Source organism: Enoplosus armatus, chromosome 2, assembly GCF_043641665.1.
Source record: "Enoplosus armatus isolate fEnoArm2 chromosome 2, fEnoArm2.hap1, whole genome shotgun sequence".
Lineage (NCBI taxonomy): Eukaryota > Metazoa > Chordata > Actinopteri > Centrarchiformes > Enoplosidae > Enoplosus > Enoplosus armatus.
The window spans coordinates 17,644,207-17,664,759 of NC_092181.1; the positions used below are offsets into that span (position 1 = coordinate 17,644,207).

Consider the following 20,553-nt stretch of genomic DNA (forward strand, 5'->3'; position numbering starts at 1 on the left):
ATCTCTGATGGGAGCTTGGAAAGAAAGCCACTTTTTATATCATAAATTTGCAGAGATGACTCATTCTGGAAGAAAAAAATGAAGGAAGTGAGTGTTTCTCTTCGCTACAACTGTACAAATGGATAATTGTACAGAGACAAGACTCATGTTTGACAGCACACTGACACCTCTGTGATTAAGCAGCTGCAAGAGTTTTGACTGATAGACGATATCATCAATATCTAAACAACCCAAACCAAAATACACAAGGTGTTCGCAGGATACGTTTATGTTTCGTCATATCTAACGTTTCTTTTTTGGGCTCTGCAGCAGCTTGACTTCATTTCAGAGTCAGTTTTGAAGTTTTGAAGGACGCCTCCAAAAAGTAACAAACACCAGGGATGTCTTCTGGGAAGTTGGCCGGAAGCTCCTGTCTGCTCCTGGGAACGAAAACAAACTCTGGCCGATCCTTCAGCAATCTGGGACAAAGAGCACACAAACAAAACATGAATCTAAAAACAATGTGGAAAATTATTTGACACAAGAGGAAACACAGTGCTCCTCTAAAAGTTAAGTTTCCTGTCGAGAGCACTTTGGGTTTTTTTCTCTGCAACAACTACTTCTGGAAACAGACAATACCATACAGCATTGGCTCAGTAAAATATGACAATTGTATATTTAAGGTGGTTAACATTTACTTGTTTTTGTGTCTTTCAGTCAAATAAAATGTTTCAGAGGGGAGCTAAGAGTTAGTATTGTATTTCTAATGGAGAATGCAAGAATGAAAGAAGTTGGATAGGCTGTGTTACGTCACCTGTGGGTTGTAGGGCTGATGTTGATTTTTCTTGGTAGGCTGCAGGATTCAAACTTGTTGGCCAAAGTGACATTGTTCCCGAAAAGGCAGTAGCGTGGCATCCTCACCCCAACTACACCAGCCAGTACTGAACCAGTGTGGAGACCTATACGCATCTGGGGACGAATACATCAGTCAACATGATTCAGGTTTCTGCTCTACTCTTTTATTTATCAAAAGTACTATTGTAGTGTTGGTACTGGCATAAATACAGCTCCTGTATTTGCATATAATCAAACGAATACTTTTAAATGATAACTTATTGTCAACAAATTGCATGAAATGTAAAAAATAAACAATAAAATGATTCTTCAAACAGCCCCACGTAAGCAGCGTCCTGCTGCTGTAAATACTCGCTAGTGCACAAATTCTGCGGCTAAAAATGGTCTCTAATAAATACATGATTTACTCCTGTTTAAAGGTACCCTGGGGAGTTTTTGACCACTAGTAGCGCTATGGAGTAATTTTATGAATTCATAAATTCATATATTTTATGAATGGGCCCCTGTTTTGTTTGTATAATACATGCACATGATGACGTACATAAACAGGCACAAGCACGATACATATTCCTGACTACGTTTTCACGCTATTCATGCTCATCAACAAAGGCCATGAAGAAGACTTCTTGCAAGTAGACATAGATGTGCTGAAAGCAATGCATAATGTAAAGTACTTTGTATTTGATGTTTCATGAGTAAAGAAATGCTCACTCAAAGATACACAAGTATTCATGTGAGTAAAACTGAGTGTAAACAACTTCAGCTACTGCAGTTACATACTCTTTTAATAAACTTTTTTGATATATATTAATTGTTTTCAGTGTTCAGCTATAGTTATCATAGAGTAATGATTAATCAAAAGGCAGACTTTGGTGTTTTAGTGGGATACATGCAGGGTCACGTACCATGTATCCCATGTTTCATTCACAAACACCCCAAATTCCAAATTTAGTAATTTTGTAAACATTTGTTGTAATTTGCTAATTTTTTTACGTGTATTGAGATCACTTCTGATAAAATGACTGATGCAGCTGTTTGCTGTGGGACAAGAACAATCTCTGATTTCTAAATAGTCAATAGATCATAATACATTCATTCATACATTAACTAATTTCTCTACAGATAAAGAAGGTAACTCTTTAACATAACAGCTTCATAAGCAAAGTCCTTTGGATGTTGATAGAAACTTGTTTCACTTCAGTCACAGCAACTATTCTGTTCTTCAAATGGGAGACTTTTCCTTTACATTGAAAACTTCAAGGGCGCCTTAAATTCGCTTGCGTTGTTGAAAGTTTCATCATCAAGTTGAATATTTAGTATTACACTAAGCAAGACTTCACCCTCACCTGTATTGGTTCTCCAGTTGGTGTCGTAACATCGTCTGAAAGCTCCATCATCTTTAAGGCCATGAGTGCAATTTGGACAGCATGAGTCTCGCTCTCCTTGTGTAAGCCACCAGCTACACAATATGCATCACCAATGGTCTCCACCTGAACACAGTGGATGATCATTAAAAGGATTTCTAACCTGGTGACTGAGACAGAAGAAAGGATTTCAAAAGCTGTTAGTGCACCATCCTACCCAAAGCTTCCTTATCAGTGAATGTATACAGTGCTCTAGTTATTTAACCTGAAGTTTAAACTTTATTAAAAATGTCAAGACAATGGACTTAGCAAAATGACGAAAGTGAAGTGGATATTCATCAAAATCTCTTTACAATCTGACTTGCTCTCTATCTTGCAGTAGAAGACAAAGGGCAAAATACTGAGCTGTAATAAAACTTAAATTGTAATAGTACTTGATCCCTGGTCATATTAAAAAGTCTACAAGTGTTTTTTCTTCTTCTTCTTTGTGTAAATCTGCACCGGAGAGCACTCAAAAGCTATGTGGCAGAGACAAAGTGAAACTATTTTAAGGCTCATACGTGTGGAGTGGAAACAGGGTCCTGAAGGAACCTCTGACTTCCTAGCGTTTTACGAGATATTTGTCAAACATGCTGCTCTCTCTGTTATGCTTCCATGACACCTTGATTACATTATCCAACCTCCCTGTAGATTAGCAGTCTTTGGCAGACACTAAGGTAGTTGTTTGAGCTATAGTCTCCGTCTGTCCTTTGAACTTGTTGAGGAATAGTGTATTATTTTGTTAGAATTGTTAAATATATGTAATATATAGGCATATGATGCAAATTATTTGACTTCATACACCCTATGCTAGTACCTGTTGTGCTAAATTATTTATCTGTCAAAAGACAGAAAAGTGCTACTGTAGTTTCATATTTTTTCATTCTTAATGTTTTAATATATGTTTATTTCTTACAGTGTCGTCAACAGCTACAGTTACCTTAGAAAATGATAAATTAAAAGGCACATTTTGGTGTTTTTAGTGAGTTAGGGCCAAAGCTACTGTACCATTTCGGACACTGAGGTCATGTCTATTATAATACAGTACTTTTATATAAATATCAGAATCTATCAGAAGATTTGACTGTTTTTAGGCACAAAAGAACACTAAATAAAGAGATTTTGTATCCTCCACGACAAACATTCCTGGCAGAGTAGAGACAGCTTTCATCATTTTGGGAGATCAAATTTACAGAAAATATAATTGAACCGTTAAGTTAATAAATAAAACCTGAAATTTCTTTAAATACCTTTTAAGCATTTGCATGATTGAGAATTCAATTTCAATGTTGTAAAAATCCTAAAAAATTATCCTATCCTAATTATTGTCACTTTCTCTTTAATTGCATTTAAAAAAAATACTGGGATGTTAAATCTGACTTAGTATTGTACCACGTCATTCACACTTTGCCTTATATTAACAAACTTAATTTGACATAATGCCAGGATTGTTCACCTGCTTTTGGTGCTAGTTTGTTGGCGTTTGATACTGAAACCTAAATGGTTTGTTTACATTTTAACATTAACGTGAAAATACTGTGTAAGTGTAACTGTCTAATGTTGGCTACTTCTTCTACTAATTTAACCATAACCATCAGCTCTAGCAAATCAAAACAATGCTCAGCGATATGCTCTTGCGTTCCTTTCACGTACCTTATAAACATCAAGCTCTCCACAGTGGTGGTCAAACCTGGTGTACAACTCATTGAGCATGGTGATCACTTGCATCGGGGTACAGCGTGAGCAAACAGCCGTGAAGCCCACAATGTCAGAGAAGAGCATCGTAACTCGCTCAAACTTCTTGGCCTGGACCGTTTGGCCCTGCCACAGCTGCTGTGCCACAGTGCCGGGGAAGATGGAGAAGAGGAGGTCCACTGTCTTCTTCTTCTCCTCCTCCAGTGCTTGGTGAGCATGCTCCAAGGCCGCCTTGGCCTTCCCCAGCCGCTTCTTCAAACCGTCCTGGGCTTTGGCCTGTTCACCAACCAGCACTACGTCACGCAGCGCGTTATGAATGGGGATGTCTGACAGGTAGAGGCCGCGGCCTGTTAGCTCTTCCAGCTTGTCCACACATGGTGAGCCCAAGAACAAGATGGCATTGGACTCTGAAACATAGATCATCTGACCTTTAAGGTCCATGAGCTGAAAGGAAAAATGAAATGATGAGAAAAGTTCATTTTTTTGCAATTTAGTAAGCTTAGTTGGAATCATGTACTTAAAGGACTCAACAGTCCTTTGTTTTTTGAAAGTAGATTGATTACGATCACTGTGTAGGCTACATCCTGGAGCAAAAGTCTCTTATTATTTTAGTACAAACTTCCCACAGCCAAACAAGGAAAAATAATTGTTTTTCTCTCAGTGGTAAATGTACAATGTATACATACATAAACAGTATATAGACATTTAAACATTTGTCATGAATAAAAGCTTGTCATTTGCGTGGTATTTATGAATGAGCAGCTGCATGCAGCTGTCTGTCAGCCACAACAGTAAACAATGCCTAAAGGTTTGTTTGTATTCCAGTGACATAGAAATTCAAAAAAAGTCCCATCTAACCTAAATACATTTTTTACCAGCCACGGTCGAAATAACTATTGGAAGGATTGCCATGAAATTTTGTACACACATTCACGGTTCCCAGAGGATGAAAAATACAGACTTTGGTGATCCTCTGACTTTTCCTATAGCGCCATCATGAGGTCAAATTTTTTATTTGTCCAGTACTTCCATTTGTGACTAAATACCTTCAAAATTAATGTTATTCCCATCATACTCAACTGTACTTTGTGTTTACAGCTAATATTAGCATGCTAATACCTTATATACCTTACCATGATAAACATCATCATCAATGATCAGTGATCACCGAAGTACTGACTTTAATGATAAATAATACATGAGCAATGAAAAACCTACTCATGTAATAACTGTATTATAACTGTATTCAAACCAAAGAGTATTTTGAGCACATACTTCCTACCTTCTAACTTCTTTTTTATTATTATTCTGACACCACCATCGTGCCAGTTGCCATGTTTATTTCAGCACGAATGCTAAAGATCAAAACAGTGTTTTTAATGACTCTAACAGTTTGGTTTTCTTATTACAGCCTCACAGAGCCACAAGCATGGCTGTAAACTGTTCATCTTCTTAACTGTTATATTAACAATAGCTATAGGTCAAAAACACAGCTACAGGAGTATTTCGAAGTATGTGACATGATTAATGTTGAACGTGCCACTTCTGTTGACATTTCAGTCATGTTTGTGCATAGTGGACTTGTCAGCTGAGTAATACATCGTAAATCCCACATGGAGATGCTTGCTTTATGCTCATTTACTTACTGATTTCTACCTGTTTTAATTGGACTCTACTAACAGTAAAACTACCACTGGAAGGCTAGTGTTGTAGTAAGTGGAAGCATCTCTGACTGACTGTCATCAGTCATTATACCAGTGCCACGTTTACCCACTGATACCTTTTTTTTCTTGTCATGGCGACCTATTGCTGTGCACCCTCACATAAATAGCACACGTATGGCTGTGCCTTTGATGGATAAAATGGTTTGACATTTGCTTCTGATCTCCGCTGGGGGTATAATGTTGATCTCTACCTCAGGCCAAGTGCGCCCAAGTCCACCACTAATAAGCTCGACTGCTTATAAACAGCTGGATTTTACTCTCTCTCTATCTTACTTGATTTTATATTAAGACATGACCGGAGGACCTCTTCTGCCTCATTAGTCGGTGACGTCACTATTCAAGTTATATCTCCCAGATATGTCGACATACCTTCCCTGTGTTATCTGCGATGGAGACTCCATGCTTGATCCGAATGATAAACTGTGTGTTTAGCATGGTCAGAATGCCTTGAAAGGTACATTTGATCTGGGGAGAGACAATAGAGAAGTGTTCTTGGAAGGTAGCGGACCGCCTCAGTCCATCCTTCCTGGTCAGTCTCTTCCTGAGCCCGTGTCCTATTTGCACCAGAACCAAGTCCTGGTCCAGGATCAGATGGAAAGGGAAGATGGTGGAGAACAGAGAGGTAGGAAGGGTCCCAGCTGAGGTAGCCCGCAGCGGACTGGGGCTCAGATTTTTAGCATCCTTAACTACAACTGTGTACAGAAGACTGGGCTGCGGGCTGGACTGCAAGATGCTGTCTTTAGCACCGAGGGGGTCCATCAACACATCAACAGTGGTGTGATACAGCAGGCGGGCAGCAGCTTTGACGACTCCAGGGAAGAAGAGCTCAGTGGTCGGGCGGGGGTTGAAGAAATAGACAGTAAGCAGACCCAGATCCTTGTCTAAGCACAGCACCGAAGGTTCGTTTACACAATCCCCTCTGTCCGGGTTGGGCAGCGTGCTGCTCTGTTTCAACAAGACATTGAAGCTGTTGAGGAAGTCGTGGAGGGCTCCCCCCACCACCCTCAAAATGTGTCCGTCCTCCTCATAACACATGTTGAAGAGCTCCTCGCCAAGAGCAACTCTCAAAGCTTCCATCTGGATTGCTGTCGGATACATGAAGGGGAAAAAGGTGACGATATGAAGCCCACAACACCCAGAAGTTTAACATAGAAATTACATATTTTATCATTTGAGCTTCAGATTTGACATTACCTGTTTTGGTTGAGTAAATGTTCATCATTTCAAATAAATGCTCTGGTTCCTCACTGCAACTCTGATAGTCTGTACAGCAAATTATTGGACTGGAAAGACAACAAATATCAAAGTCAGACATATAAACCGGTGCTCAGTGGACCATAGTTATTGTTCAGTCACTAATATACATCAAGCTAGACTTGCGACTATCTATTATTTTCATTATCAGTTATTAAGTCAATGACAAATATTTTTCCAATTAATCGATTAATTGCTTTGCCTAGAAAAAAGTGAAGACATTGTTTTGTTTGCCTGACCAACAGTCCAAAACCCCCAAAATATTGCAGTTTAATATCATATATGACCAAAAAAAAGCAGCAAATCCTCACATTTGAGAAGCTGCAACCAGTGGATGTTTGGTATTTGTGATTGAAAAATGATGAATTGATTGTCATATTTCCAGACTGCTTTGTTCAGCTAATAGACAAATTGTTTCATCTCTACATCTGACTGTGAATATACTGAGAAAAGTATGGAGGATGTTTCATTGTCTGCTTGACATTTTCTATAGCAATTTGTTTTTCAGCTGATTCGAAAGGGATTTCTCTCCATCTCTGGGTATCCATAGCAGCCTGAGTCTGCATCACACCTCACTGTTGTTGTCTTCATTAGTATCAGTCTAGCAAGAGAAATTTGTGAGGGGTGTTATAGCTAAACAGACGGCCAAATGAGGCTGAGACATCTTAGCGTGATTATTGTTATTAGGAATACATACTGAGGCAGTACAGGCCTGTAATTTACAGCAGCACTAGTAGTAATTGTAGCAGTCTAGGAGGAGTAGTGTTGTTGTTATTGATGTCTTACAGGCAGCTGTATTTTATAAAAATAAAAATAAAAACCCACACGTGTTACCTTTCAGAGTCCCTGGTGTGATCTGATAGTCTCATCATTCGTTGGAGGGCAGCGTGCAGCCTTTGAAACTGCATGACAAAGTGTTTGGCGAGTTAAAGGTCATCGTCTGGCAAGACTTGAAACAGCAGCTTAAATTACAGGAGCACCCACAAATAATAAAAACACATCTTGCCACATCTGTATCTCTGTGTCTGTGCGTTAAGGCAGACATGCGACGAAACCCAATGGCAGTCCAGATGTTTTTGCATTTTTCATAAATCCATGTAAAACAATACTGTAGTAGTTGCACGAGGTGAATATTAATCAATGTATTTTTAACTCACCTCGGGACATGCCAATTTTCGGATGCTCTCCCCAAGTGTATGCAGGTTAACTTTGGCTCTGCTTGTCTTCTGTTGAGGGAGATCCTCACCTATTTTTCCGTGCACGTCCTTAGAAATAGGCAACACATCCGCGGCGTCAGTTGAGCGCTCCTCAAAGTCTCCGAGCTCATTATTTTTGGCGCTGCTGGAGAACGGACACTCTCCAGATATCTTCAGCTCTTTCAGCTTCGCGCAGAACATCTTCCCCCCCTCCAGCTGTAACCTCCCGGCTCCGCTTTCTTATCTAATTTCGGGGGGATTCAGTCCTGCTGCGGTCTCTGGGAGAAATTCCATCATCTGCTGTGCTCATCCAGGATGCCCTCCTCCTCGCGACGCGCTGATTCAAATGATCAGCACCACCAAAGCCAGAGACCACATACAATATTCATTGAAAACTGCACGGGCAAATGATGGCAGGGAACTATCATTACCAAAAGCCAATGAGAAACTGGAGAAAAAAGAGCACTAGGCCAATCCAAGCGCAAGTGGGGCTGGTGTAGCTGAGCAGCCTATCAGCAAGGAGAAATTATTTCCAGGCGACTACTCGCATGCAATGCACTTTTTTATTTAGATCAGCCTTTGGACTGGGTCCCACCATTTGAGACTATTTGCTATTTATCACCATTAGTAATATTATTGTTATTTTGTAGAGCTGCAACCAACAATTATTTCCATTGTCAATTAATTTGTTGAATACTTCGCAGATGAATTGATCAATACAAAGTCAGAAAATTGTGAAAACTGCCCATTAAGATCCCAGAGCCCAAGGTGACGTTGTCGGATTACTTGTTTTGTCCGAACAACAGTTAATAAGACATAATAAGTTAATGTATAAGAGTAAGAAAAATTTATTTTCACAATTTCCCTTTAGAATTGACTTAAAGGGGATTTTACACATCAAAGTCTGTTTACCGGCCTCTAGGCCTGTATGTGGAAAAAGTTGTATAAAGCCATCTGTGGGAAGGCTGATAAATTGCCTCAAGTGATGTCACTTAAGGCAACATCGGTTGGGTCTCAGGACTACAAAATCTGAAAATGAAAGAAGGTCTGGGGTTGTGTAGTTAAAAATAGATTAGCTTACCAGACCTCTGTCGCCAGCTCCTCATCTCTGCTAGAGGCTAGCGGCTCGAAGCTACATTAGCTGCTACTAGCATAACACACTAGAATCTCCGGGCCCCACTTTTGGCGGTTGAGTTGCATTGTGGGTAATGTAGGCGGTTGTCAGGCTTTGACAAAGAACAAGACTGCGGGGAATAAAAAAGACATAGTAGAATAGAAGATATAGTTCTGCTGCATCGATGTTTGTCCATCATGAGTCTGACAGTGTTAAAGGAGTGTAATGCTAAATCAGTGAAGTACCCTTTTAAATAAATAGTCAATTATCAAAATTATTACCAATAAGATTTCTGACAATCGACTAATTGATTAATTGACTAATCATTTCAGATCTATTATCTTGCACACTGGTCTGGTGCCTACAGTTGCCAATAATGTGGTGTTATTTACAGTTGTGCCTCATTACTCTGTGCTGCATTGCTTGTGTGTTTAGTGTATGATACTATTATCTTACTCACTTTCAAACTACTTTTGTTAACATTGTACTGTATCCATGTCTTCATGCTGCAAAATGTGGTTATTGACAGTACTTCTCATATTGTTTTGCAGCATATTATACTGAATAGTGGATGTTATTAATCTGATCTTAAGAATGCTATTGTTGTTCTTTTGGTATCTTACTGTATGTTTGTATTTCTTAACCTGTCTCTTTGGTTCATTGGTTTCAGAACATCCTGCAAAAATATTCAGTTGAAAAAAGCTGGCACATTTACAGAAACATTGATTAATGTGCTTCATAAATAAATGAAATAAGATAACATTCATTTCTTTAAGAGCAACATCAAGTGAGTCAGATTTGTTTTATTTAAGACTGTACAGGAAATGGTTCACTTATGATCATACATGTTGGGTGATCATTTATAAAACTCATGTCAAAAATAGATTTTATTGGCCATGATGAGGCCACAGCACTGCTTATTGGCCTTGTTTGGGCTGAAGAGGGCATTTTCATTGTCTAACATAATAAATCCATTTCAGAGCTTGAATAATGAACAGCCTTGTCATTTGGGAGTTTTTCTCGTTTCTCGCAGGATAACTCCGGACGAGCACGCTGCTTACATTGGCTATCTTTCAAGAACGAGGCCCAGGATGTTGCTACCACATCTCAACAACAAGTTTATAGGTTAGAGATTAAAGGGGGGCTCCTTTCATTAGGCTCCAGGGTGACCACCCTCAAAGCAATTCATTAAACTGTTGTTTACTCTGTAAGATGAAAAACTGCCTACTTTAAAATATGCAGGTTATTTTATCTGTGACACATTTATGGTGTTAAATGGTGAGGGTGTGGTCATTAATGTTTGAATAAGAAAGCTTTTGGTCAGTGGCAGGCAAATAGCCAAATCTAGCCCTCCAACAAATGTATGAAAAAGTTTTACAAACCAATTTATTCTTAAATGAATTACAATAAATAAACATATTGAAACCAACAATACAGGCCTGTGTCATGTATGTACTGTTCTGAGCAGAATCTATATTACCCTTTAGAGGAGGGATTTAGGGGAAGTTCATTGAGACTGAGCTATTGCTTTAAAGTCTTACGGTAATGTAACCTGTTTTGATCGTCGTCGTCAGTAGGGCTAACTCCAAATGTAAGGGTCCTGTCAAACAAGTCTACTTTTAAATGACAACTCACTGAGCTGATGATAAAGTTTGATAAACATCTCACATGCTCTTATTTTTGAAGGCAAATTAAAGAGGACTTCTCTTTACAAGCACATTTGCTTTCAAGTACCAGATGATGAAGACCAAATAAATGAGGTGATTTCTTCGATTTTGCTTTTTCTTTCTACGTACGTTGTTCTTTATGACAGAAGTACTCAATATTTCCTGTTACTTTTCCAATCAAGAGGCAAATGCAAATGAACAGCAGTGACACATTGAAGCAGATCTTGCAGGCTGTCCTCAGGTCTCCGTGACCCATCTGCCACCAGGAGGTGACAGCTGTTGTTGCCGCCTCTCAGGACCCATAGCACCACCTGAACTGGCATGAACAAACCTTTTTGTCATGATTATCTACAACATGGACCTTCTGATCTGTGCCAATGACAGTTAATTAAGTTTCTGGACAGAAAAGACTTGTAGTAGTCTTGGCTTTGTATTGCCTTGTGTCTTGTTATATTTTTCTTAGAGGCGAAGAGGAGAGCTGGAGGAGATGAAGGATAAACACAATGGATAAAGCTGAGGAGGAGAAGCACTAGATGTGAAGACACATCTTTATCAGCTTACTGATCGCAGAATTTTGGACTCGTCCTTGTTAGAGGTCGCTTTTGGTCGTCTGTGCTGGCAGTTAGGACGTCAAGATGCAACAAGAAGAGGTCAAAGGGGAGGAAACAAAAAGAAAAGAGGAAGTGTGAACAAGATGAAGGAAAAGAAGCAAGAAAGTCTGACAGCTTCTCTGTTCTGTGAAAGAAGAAAATCTTACATAAGTAAAAGTACACAAAATGATTATATTGTACATAAAATGTGAAGCTTCTGCTGTCCAATAAATGTGATGGAGTAAAAGATAACAAAATTTCCCTCTGAGATGTACGAGAGTAAGCATAAAGTAACATAAAGTGGAAATACTCAAGTAAAGTAAAAGTACCTCCAAACTGTACTTAACTACTTGAGTAAATGTACGGGCATAATTCTTCTCTCGTTCTTTCATCTTTTTGTCCCTCAGATGTCGTCCTGGGGTGAAGCCATTAGTGATGGGGGATGACTGAGGACCGCCGTCCAGAGCTCATGCCTCAGTAGGAGACCAGTGATGTGAAGCTGAGGTCATTTGATATCCGGAGGCAAAAGATGTGTACGTTACATCAAGATATTTCCATGGGCCGCCCTGTTCCACTTTTTACAGTTAATTACTCTGCTGCTTGTGGAGAAGATTACAGCAGGCATGCTCTATGAAGTAGCATTGTTTTTATTATTGTTAATGCCCACGTTTTTTTTGTTGGTTTTTTTTGCTTTCTCTCTCTCTCTCTCTTCCCCTTATATCCTTACACATACAACACCCACATACACATACATACGTGTGCATAGTACAATATGAAAATGTAAATGTATCTATCCAATTCTACTCCAATACTTCCTGTTAATTATTTATCTGCATTTCTTGTTTTCTTTGTTGTCGTTGTTTCTCTCTCTCTCCTTGTTGTGTCTCATATGTGTCTTCCCGTGAATCATTTCTTTTACAGTATCCACTTTTGCTGACAGTGCAGTTGTTGAAAGATTTTTTCAGGTAACATGACCTTATCCCATGGAGGAACATGTAACCCTTCCACTGATACAAAAACGCTAAGAGTACCAGAACTGGATAGACACGTTTTCCATTGATGCTACATTATTCTTTTAGCTGTGAAAGACCTGCACACACACACACACACACAGGAACGAGCAGAAGCTTGTTTTATCAGTGTAGCCTGTGAGCTCAACATGATCCCAAATGTTTCACTGCTCTTAAGGAACAACAACCGCCACTGTTGAGGTCATGAGGAGGAATTAGACTAAAAACACTGTAACAATTTTGTCTTTCTTCTTGAAGAAACGTGTGGCTTAAGCTTTCTTAAAGGATAGGTTCAAGATTTTTCAGATCTGTCCTAAAACAATAGTTTGGTGCCAATACGAACATCAAAACAGGGTTTTCTTGCTGTAATCATTCTTCCTCAAGTGGATATCTTTCAAAATAACTTTCACTTTGCTGTCATGCTTGCTCCAAATGTAAACTTTGCTCATGTCCATATGATGAATGTGCATTTGTAATGTGAGTTTCTGTAGCGCCTGCCATATATTCAGTCCCCGCACACACTCTTCTCCTGATACTGATACTCTGTTTATGATACGCAGAGAGATAGCTAATCTCATCACAAATCAAGCCCAGCACACAGAGTCCACAGGAACTTAACAGCCATGACGGCAGACTGTTGCAATGTATATACTCAAGCTGCACTCAGTTTAACAGGATGAAACCTTTTTTTTTTCAGGCGGATTGCAACATTCAGGCACATAAAGACCTTCAATAGATACTTACAGTAAATCTTCTGTGGTAATGTTGCATTCATGCGCTCTAGTGGATGTAACAGTGGATATTTTGAGCACTGTGGGTCAAAACTGGTCCACCAAACTAATGAGCACCTCAGACAAACTCATGTTTTCTTTTCTACATTTTCAAAATAACGGTTATTTCCAAAAGTGTGATTCAAGTGAAGGTACAATACAATGCAGCCATTTCATGTGTGTGTTCACAAGTGCTAACACTACAAGCCAGACATGTACTTTGGGCCTGTTAAGTGTGTTTATTCAAATTTTAACTGACAATCTGCTACACTCTGATTTTGAATGCTTGTCTTATAGGGACCATTTCAGCTCCTTTTCCCAGTAATCTTAACAAACGCTTGATGATTTTATCCAGAAGCAACGTTAGAACAAAACACGACTGACCTAAGACTGACCTCCTTTTCAACTCTGCTTCCGGGTATGTTCTTTATTTGACTTTTCAATAATGAAGAGGAATAGTTAATAACTTTGAACATATCAAAGTGTAACAGGGCTGTAATGTGAATCTGTTTCAGTAGGTCTTTTCATTGACAGATATTCATGTTGTTTACCCATAAATTGTTTTGTCTGGAGAAAAACAGTTAATTATATACTGGTATCTAATTTGTCTCCAAATGCAGCCTTTGATGAGCAGCCTTTCATTTTTCTGTAGTTAAGTTCAAGGAGTTTTGGTGGTTATGTTTGTTACAAGCATGATATTTAGAAAGCTCCCACTTCTACATGCATAACAACGACATACAGTATCTCTTAGCCTGCGTCCACTCACCCTGCCTGGCCTAACACGCATGGCTGCCATGTAATAGCCTGAGGCAAACAGGCAATGCACCAACACATGCGTTTCACTGCTTTGCTCTGTGTTAATGGTGACTCTTTGCACTCTCCTTGCATTCTTTATCCTTGTGAAAAAAAGTAAAAATAAAATCCAAATAAATAACTGAACAAAAAGATATGAAAAATATAAGAATGTTGACGCATATTTTCAAGTGTTGCATAAGACGGGTGGCATGGGCACTGATGCTGGAATAATTAGATATAGTATGCATCACTCGATCCTAGTAAAGCAGAACCAGCATCAGAGATGCACTTAATATTGTACAAACAGCACCACTACAGGAGATTTTATAGCACGCTCATCAGCAGTAAGATTGACTGGAGGATTTTTGAAGCTATAGCACCTATAGTAGATTTTTTTTAATGAAAGAGAAATGGTCCCTATCAATGTTTTACTATTATATAAGTCTACCGCATTGCATCTTAACGTATAAGTTCATCATATGTTTGTAGTGTTGCTGTCCTATGAGAACCACATATCTCTAAAAATTCAACTCAGACAAACTGCCTTGTTTTCAAATTTGTGACAATATATTTTCCAGCTAATCTTAGGATTTTTAAAAACTGTTCATTTATATTAAGAAACATGAGCATTAAAAAACCCATAAAGGAACACTTGATCCTTCAGTTTTTCAGAAGATTTCACATTCAAAATCAACAAATTTGGAGATTCATGGTTTTCACTGGACGGACAAAAAGAGCATACAAACTGCAATCTGAAAAGTAAGCAAAGCTGTCAGCCAAATGCAGTGGAGTAGAAGTATAAAGTTGTATAAAATGGACCTCGAATTTGTGTAGTACTTGAGTAAATGTACTTAGTTACATTCCACCACTGACACGAGCCAAAAAGGATTTGAACCGCTTCTGTTGTCACTGTGTTATCCAGAAAAGTCTGCTAATTACGAGTTACCATGAATGCAACATAAGTAGGCGGGTCCGTGTGATCCAATAGAATGCAACAGCCAGAGACACGTTGAACACTTCCTATAACAAACATGTCAGCCTCCAGTGCATAGGTAACAGCAGACAGCGAAGTGTTTTTACATTGTTGGACTGAACTCCACGATGGTACGTTTTCTGCTGAAAAACGAAACGTTCATGTCTCTTTCTGTTCAGCTACATATATATGATCATATATTATACTCAGCTTGCTGTTTGCTGGTAGATTACTGAGAGCGGCTGCTCTGTTCCTTGTTGGCAGTCCACAGACATGATGCATGTTAACGTTATAAATTCAGCCAGCTTACTTCTCTTGTGTTGTCTCAGGTTGTTGCTGACTCACAATCCTCCGACACAGGGACCATCCTTCGTGTCAGAGGGCCGCTGGAGCTCAAATGTCTGCTGGACAGCACAGATGGTACGTCCGTGAACAATATATCTTAAAGTAGTGGTTCCCAAAGTTGGATACCATGGGGTTTAATGGGGTCCCAACACCAGTTTATTTGTACTAGCATGATTTCAGGGCCTATGTTGATGCCATGGTTTACTTTCCCTGCTGCAGTGTCCGTCTCAGATGCTGTATCGTTTATGTGATTACCACCACAACCCAATATGTAACTCCCTGCAGGACCATAGCCAGGATTATAGAAATACTGAGGGGCAAGAGTCCAAAAATCCCCCAGTGAAACCTTAACCAAAAATGTAAACATTTCCACACTTTCTATAGAAATGCTAATAACTGCTAGAATACACTGTTGGCAAATATTATTTCCCCACACGATTGCCTAAACTTCCCCACAATGCCAGGAATTATATATAGTATTTGTGGAGAAGTAGGAAATCCCATTATTTTAATTTACGTGTTTGGCCTTAAACAGTATACTAGAATATAAGATGTTAAAATGACCTAAAAACAAAATCAAGGACATGGCCTTGGTGTCCTCAGTGATAGCCATGGCTCTTCTTGGTGGTGATCATTTAATGTAAAAACTCTTTGGGAATAGCAGTTTTAGCTGCTCTGCCTGCAGCCAGGTGCAGAGCAGGGCCACTGATCTATGCCATCATATCAATTTCAAGGTATTCTCTACATATACGGTACTCCGTAAACAGGAAACAAAAGTGTGTTTCTTTAGTGCTACACTAAAGACTTTAAAACAAAGTAAAATGCTGATGGTAAGATTGTAGTTCTGCTTATTAGATAAAGATGAATGAATGTTGCTAAAGTGTCACATAAAAGGATGTGCAGCAGTGTTTTAAAATTGGCAGGGTATGAACTAAAATGTCTTAACAGCGTAGTCATAATAAAGGACTAACATTGTCTTCTTTCAGCCCTGCTCGTGCATCAAATCATCTCGAGAACATTTGAGACGCTTCGCGCTCAGGTGAAATCTGAATCCTGTGTTCTAACAGTCTGTGACAGTCCTGTTATTATTTGGCCAAACAAAGGTGTTTGTGCAACACCTGAAGAAATAACTCCAAACACACTGTGTGAAGATCTACATCAATGGATACAGTAAGTTCACTTTTTTAAATCTTTTCTTTCTTATATGGAATCCTCAGCTTTTTGTTGTGTTTGGCTGAATTGTAGTTACGTGCTTTTTTTGTTTATTTCAGGACAGAAGAACAAGAGAGCGCTGGCAAGAGATCTGCAAAAAAGAAAAGCAAAAGAAGTTCGACAGCGGTAAGTACACATTTCTGTTCTAATAGGGGAATATGAAGTCCTGCAACACTCTTTTAAGTTTTCACCATGTGAAGCACTAGTATTGCAGGGCTTCAGCGATTATTTTCATTATCAATTAATCTTCCGATCATTAACTAATTATTTGGTTTGTTAACTGTCCAAACCATACAATTTCATAGAACCCAAAGTCATGTCTTCACATGTCTTGTTTTATCAGACAAAGAGTCCAGATGTATTCAGTTTTGTTTGCTAAGTCTCTGCTATAGCAGTACATGGTGTCCAGGTACCAACCTCTGGCATAAAGACACCTAATCACCCCAGATGGGACTCGAACCCACAATCCCTGGCTTAGGAGGCCAGTGCCTTATCCATTAGGCCACTGGGGCTGATGTGGTTACTGACGAGTTGATGTGAACTAGTCAGTGTTTAGTGCTAGTTACAATGACACTTTTTCTTTTTCTATGGACAGCAAGAGCAGCCTTTGTGTGAAGTAAAATCAGGGGATTATGAAAGTGTTCACTGCCAGCCTGATGTTGTTCGTTGTAGCCTCCACTGCAGATTCATTGTTTAGTCTATATAATCTAGTGGAAAAAAAAGAAGCTTGTTACAGTGTCTTGAAGTTCAAGGTGACATCTTGTTTTCTCTAACCAACAGTCCGAAATCCAAAGATATTCAGTTTACTATCACAGCATACTGAGAAAAACAGCAAATGTTTTGCATTTTTTATTTAAAAAAATACGAAAACAATTGATTAATTATGAAAATAGTTGCAGATTAATTTTCTGTTGATCAATTAATCAATTAATCAACTAATTGCTTCAGTTCTAAACCTAAGGATATTCACCTATGCCTTATTGTCTCCATGGTGTGTGTGTGTGTGTGTGTGTGTGTGTGTGTGCGTGCGCTTGTGCTTGAATACAAATTCACACTTTGTCGTTCAGAGTGTCATTAATCTTCGCCTGATGATGGAGGTGACAAAGAACGGCCCTCGTTCAGCCCCGATCCTCAGCAGAACAGTCCAGAAATCTCACTTCCTGTCTACAACTCTTCCCATGGACTGTGTCATTCGTACCACCTGCAATGACACAATCAAAGAGTATAAAAACATTTGATTTTATATCACTGACCAAACTCTATAACCTCACTGTATCACTGAAGAGTTCTGCTCACTGTGAAATATTTGTGTTCTGTCGTTGCAGTGCCTTTGAGCGCCTGCTGGAGGCGCTAACTCATCAGCTGAGTGAGATGGAGACAGTGACCCTGCGACACATGAAGGGGACCATGCTGCTGGTACCTGAAGCACTCCACTTCCTCCTTCCAGAACCAAAAGGACTAGTAACCGTGGTTTACCCAGCAGGAGTGCCTGACAGCCAACTAGAGACACAACGTAAGGTGAGAATCACAGACTGAGAGTTTATAAAATCCCCCAAAAAACAGGCAGCCAACATGTAGTTACCCTGACATTAAAATTGTTACTTTGGTATAATCTTAATCACTCAACAACATATAGCACAGAGCTGAATACTCAGGTACAGGAAGTCCAACTGTTTATCAGTGAATCTAGCTTGTTGTACTTGCGTGAAACATTAGTTAGCATCGTCTTTGCTTGACACCTGATTTATGTTATTTTCTGACATATTTTTTAAATTTTATTTAACGCAAAATCTCTGTCTAAGTAGGGATTGCATCAACAGTTTGAGCTACCAGATGACTGGCCCTATTTTAGAAGAGCCAATTCTTATCACTTTCCCAATGAGCCCTACAAAGATGGTTACCTCCGAAACCCTCACCTGGTCCTCACACATCCCACCCTGGACAATGGAAAGGTACGGCTAATCACCAAATTAAAGTCACTCTATCTCCTCTTTTGAAGATGGATACTGAGACGTACTATACAAGTAATAGTACCCTTGATTTCTCTTTTTGTGTGTGTGTGTTTGTGTGTATGTCTTTTCTCTAGGTGTACCTGGTCCAGGGGATCTACAGCTATCACCACTACATGCAGGACCACATGGATGATAATGGCTGGGGCTGTGCTTATCGCTCCCTGCAGACCATCTGCTCCTGGTTCCAGCAGCAAGGCTACGTAGAGCGGCCTGTGCCCACTCACAAGGAGATCCAACAGGTACAGTAGTGGTCCTGTAGATATGATGCACTGCATAACTATCACAATACAATAGACATGTTCCAAATGACTTAATGAGCTCCGTCCTGTCCAGGCTTTAGTGGATGTTGGAGACAAACAAGCGTCCTTCGTTGGATCACGCCAGTGGATCGGATCCATCGAGGTTCAGGCTGTTCTGAACCAGCTGCTTGACGTCACTTCAAAGATCATGTTTGTGAGGTGTGTTGTGTGATCACATGCCAATGGATGGCACCATGTATGGTGGTGTACTGTGTGTACATATTATTTTGATTTATCTGATGATAAATGTTTATACTCTGTAGTCAGGGTTCTGAGTTGGCATCCAAAGGCAGAGAACTGGCAAACCACTTCCTTACTGAGGGGACTCCTGTCATGATTGGTAAGATGGATGTCTGTTTCAGAACTATTGCTAAGATATGTTACCAGCATCTGGACCTTTGATTAAACCTTTGTTTATATATTTTCATGTAATACTACAGAATCTTCACCGAAAACAATAACAACACCCACACTATAGGAACATGTAACATGTTTTTATACTCATTGCATATTAAGACATAGTCAATGAAATGGACTGTAAACGTAAACCAACGTACTTCTTAAGCTAAATGAACTTCTGACAGAGAACATTTTACTGCATAATGAGTCATTTTATTATTATTATTATTATTATTATTATTATTATTATCTGAATACTTGGCTTGACCCTGCCATCATTCCCTAGTTGACTGACATTTGTACACAACAGTGAATTATGACTATAATGTCAATTATCAGATGAGGAACAGCAATTCTTATCTTATATGTTGGATTCTGTGATTATACTGGATATGTTAATATACCTGTAATTTATCTGGTCAAAAAAACATAGTGATTGGCCCTTAAATGCAAATAATACTTGGCTGATTTTATAAAGGTGGGCTTCAACAATTTAAAAATCTTTTTTTAATGATGGTATACAAATATAGACATACAAGTCTTGATTCCCTTTCACAAATACAGCTTTGCCAAAATCTTGGTATAAGTGTAAGACATCTTTTCATGTGTTGCAGGAGGGGGAGTTTTAGCTCACACTATTCTAGGTGTGGCATGGAGCGAGACCACCGGGCAGATCCGCTATCTGATCCTAGATCCACATTACACAGGAGCAGAGGATTTACAGGTTATCACAGACAAGGTAACTGTTACAAGTATGTACAGTGGCTGCATTTCTCTCTGTAAAGTGTACGCTCTCATGTACTGTATAGTGTTGAATGTGGTATGTGTGTTGTCTTTCTCAGGGCTGGTGTGGCTGGAAGGGACCAGATTTTTGGGATCAAACTGCGTATTATAATCTGTGTCTGCCTCAGAGGCCAAAGATCATCTGAGCTCTCACAGCCTTTCACATGGAAATCGTTTGACATCGGTAAAGCATCTGTAAAGTGCCACTGTAACTTGTTTGCTTTATAGAAATGTGTCCAACATTTCAAATTTAAGTAACTTCTGGAACAATGTTAAATTCTTGTAATTTACTCTCACGGTTTTGGTCATGTCCTACATTAACTGTTGTCTTAGCAACAAAGGCATAACTAGAGATGGATGTAATTTTGTATTGAAAAGAGAAATTGATCATACAATGAACTGCACTATCTGTATGAGGCTGATGAAATATGTAAACTAAATACTATCAGAAATACAGAATACAATACATCAAAGTGAA

At 39.2% G+C, this 20,553-nt stretch overlaps 2 protein-coding genes and 1 non-coding gene across 3 annotated transcripts; 1 reads left to right on the plus strand and 2 right to left on the minus strand.

Annotated features, from left to right (window-relative positions):
* Window positions 1-319: 319 nt before the first annotated feature.
* gucy1a1 (guanylate cyclase 1 soluble subunit alpha 1) lies at window positions 320-8,307 on the minus strand. Its single transcript, XM_070916583.1, has 8 exons — window positions 8,068-8,307; window positions 7,745-7,812; window positions 6,851-6,939; window positions 6,026-6,741; window positions 3,891-4,376; window positions 2,181-2,324; window positions 794-948; window positions 320-458 (listed from the first exon to the last, which is right to left on the minus strand). Exons 1-8 carry the CDS (start codon window positions 8,305-8,307, stop codon window positions 320-322), a joined length of 2,037 nt encoding a protein of 678 aa, XP_070772684.1.
* A 6,785-nt stretch (window positions 8,308-15,092) lies between these two features.
* ufsp2 (ufm1-specific peptidase 2) lies at window positions 15,093-20,543 on the plus strand. Its single transcript, XM_070923299.1, has 12 exons — window positions 15,093-15,156; window positions 15,355-15,445; window positions 16,357-16,540; window positions 16,642-16,708; window positions 17,650-17,804; window positions 17,908-18,100; window positions 18,388-18,534; window positions 18,669-18,833; window positions 18,928-19,052; window positions 19,157-19,233; window positions 19,907-20,031; window positions 20,135-20,543. Exons 1-12 carry the CDS (start codon window positions 15,154-15,156, stop codon window positions 20,219-20,221), a joined length of 1,419 nt encoding a protein of 472 aa, XP_070779400.1. The 5' UTR covers window positions 15,093-15,153; the 3' UTR covers window positions 20,222-20,543.
* On the minus strand, window positions 17,022-17,094 carry trnar-ccu (transfer RNA arginine (anticodon CCU)). The gene has a single exon. It is a non-coding gene; the product is annotated as a tRNA-Arg (tRNA).
* Window positions 20,544-20,553: the final 10 nt, after the last annotated feature.

Excerpts from the sequence above, each read along its gene's own strand:
- gucy1a1 (XM_070916583.1), bottom strand. The coding sequence starts at position 8,307 with ATGTTCTGCGCGAAGCTGAAAGAGCTGAAGATATCTGGAGAGTGTCCG. Across the intron at positions 7,813-8,067 it reads GAAAATTGGCATGTCCCGAG|TTTCAAAGGCTGCACGCTGC; the intron begins GTGAGTTAAAAA and ends TTTGTCATGCAG. Across the intron at positions 459-793 it reads ATCAGCCCTACAACCCACAG|ATTGCTGAAGGATCGGCCAG; the intron begins GTGACGTAACAC and ends TCTTTGTCCCAG.
- ufsp2 (XM_070923299.1), top strand. Across the intron at positions 18,834-18,927 it reads CTCACAAGGAGATCCAACAG|GCTTTAGTGGATGTTGGAGA; the intron begins GTACAGTAGTGG and ends CGTCCTGTCCAG. Across the intron at positions 19,053-19,156 it reads TCAAAGATCATGTTTGTGAG|TCAGGGTTCTGAGTTGGCAT; the intron begins GTGTGTTGTGTG and ends TATACTCTGTAG.